The following is a 6,387-nucleotide window of genomic DNA, read 5'->3' as shown; positions in this document are numbered from 1 at the left end:
AAAGAGCTGACTCACTGGAAAAGACTCTGATGTTGGGAGGAATTGGGGGCAGGAGGAGAAGGGGACCACAGAGGATGAGATGGCTGGATGGCATCACCAACTCGATGGACATGAGTTTGAGTGAACTCCGGGAGTTGGTAATGGACAGGGAGGCCTGGCGTGCTGCAATTCATGAGGTTGCAGAGAGTCAGACACGACTGAGCAACTGAACTGAACTAAACTGATGTTTATCTTTATGCCAGTACCACATTGCCTTGATTACTAAAGCTGGGTAGTGAGTTTTAATATCAAGGAGTATGAGTCCTACAACTTTGTTCTTTTTCAAAGCTATTCCATGTCCCTTTGATTTCCATGTGAATTTTAAGACAATTCGAATGTCAATTTCTGAAAAACACCACCTAGGTTTTTTTTAATAGGGATTACATTAACTTTGCATTTTTTTCATAGATTCCTTAGAATTTTCTATATACAGAGCATTTTATCTGCTGATTCTAGATAACATGGCTTTATATATTTTGAGACTGTATTAGTCTTCTTTAGTACTGTATATTTACCTGATGAATTAAACATGTTCTAACTGTATTTCTAGTAATTTTTCTTGACTTAGCACTGCTTTCCTGTATCTCTTTTTGTTAGTATGTTTACTGGATATCTTTTTCTGTCCAATTTTTAATACGCTTTTATGTTAGGGGTATCTCTTACAAACAGCATTTTACAGTTGATCTTTAAAACCATATGATTATCTCAATAGATGCTAAGAAAGCCTTTGACAAAATTCAACATCTATTTATGATAAAAACCCTCCAGAAAGCAGGAATAGACGGAACATACCTCAACATAATGAAACCCACAAACCCATAGCAAATATTATCCTCAATGGTGAAAAATTGAAAGCATTTCCCCTAAAGTCAGGAACAAGACAAGGGTGCCCACTTTCACCACTACTATTCAACATAGTTTTGGAAGTTTTGGCCACAGCAATCAGAGCAGAAAAAGAAATAAAAGGAATCCAAATTGGAAAAGAAGAAGTAAAACTCTCACTGTTTGCAGATGACATGATCCTCTACATAGAAAACCCTAAGGACACCACCAGAAAATTACTAGAACTAATCAATGAATATAGTAAAGTTGCAGGATATAAAATCAACACACAGAAATCCCTTGCATTCCTATACACTAACAATGAGAAAATAGAAAGAGAAATTAAGGAAACAATTCCGTTCACTATTGCAACGAAAAGAATAAAATACTTAGGAATATATCTACCTAAAGAAACAAAAGACCTATATATAGAAAACTATAAAACACTGGTAAAAGAAATCAAAGAGGACACAAATAGATGGAGAAATATACCGTGTTCATGGATCGGAAGAATCAATATAGTGAAAATGAGTATACTACCCAAAGCAATCTATAGATTCAATACAATCACTATCAAGCTACCAACAGCATTTTTAACAGAACTAGAACAAACAATTTCACAATTTGTATGGAAATACAAAAAACCTTGAATAGCCAAAGCAATCTTGAGAAAGTAGAATGGAACTGGAGGAATCAACCTGCCTGACTTCAGGCTCTACTACAAAGCCACAGTCATCAAGACGGTATGGTACTGGCACAAAGACAGAAATATAGATCAATGGAACAAAATAGAAAGCCCAGAGATAAACCCACACACCTATGGACACCTTAACTTTGACAAAGGAGGCAAGAATACACAATGGAGAAAAGACAATCTCTTTAACAAGTGGTGCTGGGAAAACTGGTCAACCACTTGTAAAAGAATGAAACTAGAACACTTTCTAACACCATACACAAAAATAAACTCAAAATGGATTAAAGATCTAAATGTAAGACCAGAAAATATAAAACTCCTAGAGGAGAACATAAGCAAAACACTCTCTGACATACATCACAGCAGGATCCTCTATGACCCACCTCCCAGAATATTGGAAATAAAAGCAAAAATAAACAAATGGGACCTAATTAAACTTAAAGCTTCTGCACAACAAAGGACACTATAAGCAAGGTGAAAAGACAGCCTTCAGAATGGGAGAAAATAATAGCAAATGAAGCAACTGACAAAGAATCTCAAAAATATACAAGCAACTCCTGCAGCTCAATTCCAGAAAAATAAACAACCCAATCAAAAAATGGGCCAAAGAATTAAACAGACATTCTCCAAAGAAGACATACAGATGGCTAACAAACACATGACAAGATGTTCAACATCACTCATTATCAGAGAAATGCAAATCAAAACCACAATGAGGTACCATTTCACACCAGTCAGAATGGCTGCGATCCAAAAGTCTACAAGCAATAAATGCTGGAGAGGGTGTGGAGAAAAGGGAGCCTCTTACACTGTTGGTGGGAATGCAAACTAGTACAGCCACTATGGAGAACAGTGTGGAGATTCTTTAAAAAACTGGAAATAGAACTGCCATATGACCCAGCAATCCCACTGCTGGGCATACACACTGAGGAAACCAGAATTGAAAGGAACATGTGTACTCCAATGTTCATCACAGCACTGTTTATAATAGCCAGGACATGGAAGCAACCTAGATGTCCATCAGCAGATGAATAGGTAAGAAAGCTGTAGTACATATACACAATGGAGTATTACTCAGCCATTAAAAAGAATGCATTTGAATCAGTTCTAATGAGGTAGATGAAACTGGAGCCTATTATACAGAGTGAAGTAAGCCAGAAAGAAAAACACCAATACAATATAATAACACATATATATGGAATTTAGAAAGATGGTAACGATAATCCTGTATGTGAGACAGCAAAAGAGACACAGATGTATAGAACAGTCTTTTGGACTCTGTGGGAGAGGGCAAGGGTGGGATGATTTGGGAGAAAGGCATTGAAGCATGTATATTATCATATGTGAAACGAATCGCCAGTCCAGGTTCGATGCATGATACAGGATGCTTGGGGCTGGTGCACTGGGATGACCCAGAGGGATGGGATGGGGAGGAAGGTGGGAGGGGATTTCAGGATGGGGAACACATGTACACCCATGGCAGATTCATGTCAATGTATGGCAAAACCAAAACAATGTTGTAAAGTAATTAGCTTCCAATTAAAATAAATAAATGTATATTTAAATACATAAATAAATAAATAAAAATCCAGTATTGATGCTGTCTTGTAATTTAAGTATTAGTCATGCATATTTAATGTTTAATTGATTTATATATTCATATTTTAAGTTTAATTTACATACTTATTTTCTATTTATTTTGCCTTGTATATGTTAGTATGGTGTTTCCAATTCCATATTCCACATCTCCCCCTTAGCTATTAGTTTTACATTCTTTATTTATTGATTGCCTCCAATATTATAACACATTCATTGTTTTAGTCACTAAGTTGTGTCTGAATCTTTTGCAACCCAATGATATAATACCTTTATCATATCTTAGACAAAGCAAGGATGAGAGAACACATTAATTCTTTTCCTTCTCTAAATTATATACCATTATTTTAATTACATATGACACATGTTTTTAGCTCCACAAGACATTAGTTTACAATCCCGCAAGATATTAGACTACAACTATTTAGATTTACCTATGTACTAACCTTTTCCATTGCTCCTTTCTTCTAGCACCTATAACTTTCTGTATGAGATAATATTCCTTCTACTCAAAAAATAATCTGTAGTATTTCATTTATTGTATCTGCTGGTGACAAACTCAGGTTTTCTTTTCTGAGAATATATTTCACATCAAAGGAAATTTCTGCTAAGTAAATAAACCTAACCTGGCAGTTTCTTTCTGCACTGAAGATACTATCTCTGGCCTCAGCTGTCTTTGTTGAAGTAGCTAATTTTTATTTTTATTCCTATTTCATTAAAGGTAATATGTATTCTCTCTCTCATTGCTTTGAACATGGTTCTCTATCTTTGGTTTTCAGCAGTTATGCTATGATGTGCCTAGCATGTTTTTTTACACATTTATTTTTGCTGGAGTTCATAGGGCTTCTTGAATCTGTGACTTTCATCAAGTTTTAAAACCCCTCCACCTGAATTTCACATATTGATTCTTCTCAACTCCTTTTCTCCTCTTTTTCTGGGTTCCTAATCACAACATACATGAGATCACTGGATCACTGAGTGTCATGTGTATTTTATGATCTCTTCCATATTATTCATCCTTTTTTCTCTCCAGATGTTTCAGTCTGGATAGTTTCTTCTGACTCATCAGTTCACTGATTCCTTCTTTTAGTTCTAATTTACTGTTAAAATCTATTTCTTAATTTCACATATTGTATTTTCAGTTCTAGATTTTTCTTCTGGCTTTTTAAAAATTCTAAAAGTTTTTAAAAGTTCTAAAAGTTTTTTAAAGTTCTGGCTTTTTAAAAGTTTCTAGTTCTTTGCTGAAATTCTACAACTTGTCATTTAGTCTTTTAAGAATATTAATCATAAAGTTCACATCTGGTATCTCCACTGGACCTTCTGTGGGTTTTCTTCTATTGCAGTATTTTTCTTTTTATTTCACCCACATCTTTCTTCTTTTTTTTTTTTGAGTGCCAGACACTGTATTTGAAAAAATTTAGGAGATAATATGAGATTCAGGATATTGTTTCTTTCTTCCAAAGAGAATTTACTTTTACCTCTGGTACACAGTGAAGCCTGGGCACTAGCAATGTTACATCACCGTAATTCAATTGGGAACTGAGATGACTGGAATTTGGGCTTTAGTTCATCAAAGGACTGATCACTACCCAGAGTGTACTTCTGTGCTCCAATGAAATCCTGGGAATTTACAGTCTACCTCTCCATGTTAAGCCCTGAATTCTACTTATTGTCTCTCTGACCCTGTGAATCTGTCAAAAGATTAGTTTTCCAGCTCCACTGAACCTATAATAAAATGTTATCTTTTGTCACAGCTTGATCCAGTGGAAACATTTTTTAAAAATAAGAAGCCTAAGGACTTAGAATCTGGTCCTAGATATTAGCTTTGTCCCTTAAGTGCTCCTGTGATTGTGTTCTTATGTATTAAGAGATGACAATTTCTACCACTTACTTTAATTATTGTTTGAACCTCAAATTATGTAGTAGCTGAACGTTAAGCAATATACCAAAATGCTAATATATTCATTAATTTAAACTGCAGTTGTTTAACCAATATTAAGCAACAGTAGTCTGATATAATATAGTGGGGATTTTAGGAGTATATTTCATATACAGAGTTTTGCATTACAAAAAAAAAAACAAATTCAAATATTTTTAACATTTCTAAGTCTTACAGAACATAACACAAAGCAAATAAATATATGTACATACTTTTACATCCCATTTTTGTGAAAAGGTTCTTCAGGTCAGGATCCTTAGCTTGTGACTGCACTCCACACACAAATATTTTTGAGGTATTATTATTTGTTAAGACTGACATATGGGCAACTGTGTACCAGGAACCTGTATTGACCATTAAGATATCATCATCCATATTTAATAAAGCCTTTACGGAATGGACAGCGAGACTTCGAGATTTGTCCTACAAGATAAGAGTATGATTAGAATTTCAAAGGGTTTAGGTAAAACAAGGTATTGGCAGAAATCTTGAGGTTACCTAGCCCATTTTGAGTTTAAAACACCTTAAATATATGTCACAATATAAAGTTAGCAGTTCATATTTATAAACTTTATAAATTTATATGTATATATGTTTATGTTTATAAAGTTAACAAACAAAATTGGTTTAGCTTAAATTATGACTGTTATCATTTAACTGTTACATAGTGATAGAACAACAGACTGGTTCCAAATCGGAAAAAGAGTACGTCAAGGCTGTATATTGTCACCCTGCTGATTTAACTTATATGCAGAGTACACCATGCAAAATGCCAGGCTGGATGAAGCACAAGCTGGAATGAAGATTGCTGGGAGAAATATCAGTAACCTCAGATATGCAGATGACACTACCCTTATGGCAGAAAGTGAAGAACTAAAGAGCCTCTTGATGAAAGTGAAAGAGGAGAATGAAAAAGTTGGCTTAAAACTCAACATTTGGAAAACTAAGATCATGGCATCTGGCCCCATCACTTCAAGGCAAATAGATGGGAAAACAATGGAAACTGACAGACTTTATTTCTGGGGGCTCCAAAATCACTGTAGATGGTGACTGCAGCCATGAAATTAAAAGACACTTGCTCCTTGCAAAATAAGCTATGACCAACCTAGACAGCATATTAAGAAGCAGAGATATTACTTTACCAATAAAGGTCCGTCTAGTCAAAGCTATGGTTTTTCCAGTCACATATGGATGTGAGAGTTGGACTACAAGGAAAGCTGAGCGCTGAAGAATTGATGCTTTTGAACTGTGGTGTTGGAGAAGACTCTTGAGAGTCCCTTGGACTGCAAGGAGATCC

General features: G+C 35.0%; 1 protein-coding gene across 4 annotated transcripts in view; it reads right to left on the bottom strand.

Moving 5' to 3' along the window:
* The window catches only part of NSUN7 (NOP2/Sun domain family, member 7), a 52,029-nt gene that overhangs the window by 23,050 nt on the left and 22,592 nt on the right, over positions 1–6,387 (bottom strand). For all 4 annotated transcript variants that reach the window (XM_010858837.1, XM_010858840.1, XM_010858838.1 and 1 more), the window contains exon 7: positions 5,303–5,513. In XM_010858837.1, coding sequence (XP_010857139.1) covers positions 5,303–5,513 — 211 coding nt within the window. The remainder of the gene's footprint in view (positions 1–5,302; positions 5,514–6,387) is intronic.

Source organism: Bison bison, unplaced genomic scaffold (assembly GCF_000754665.1).
Source record: "Bison bison bison isolate TAMUID 2011002044 unplaced genomic scaffold, Bison_UMD1.0 scf7180017864451, whole genome shotgun sequence".
Taxonomy (NCBI): domain Eukaryota; kingdom Metazoa; phylum Chordata; class Mammalia; order Artiodactyla; family Bovidae; genus Bison; species Bison bison.
This window is presented reverse-complemented; position numbering and strand designations above follow the sequence as displayed.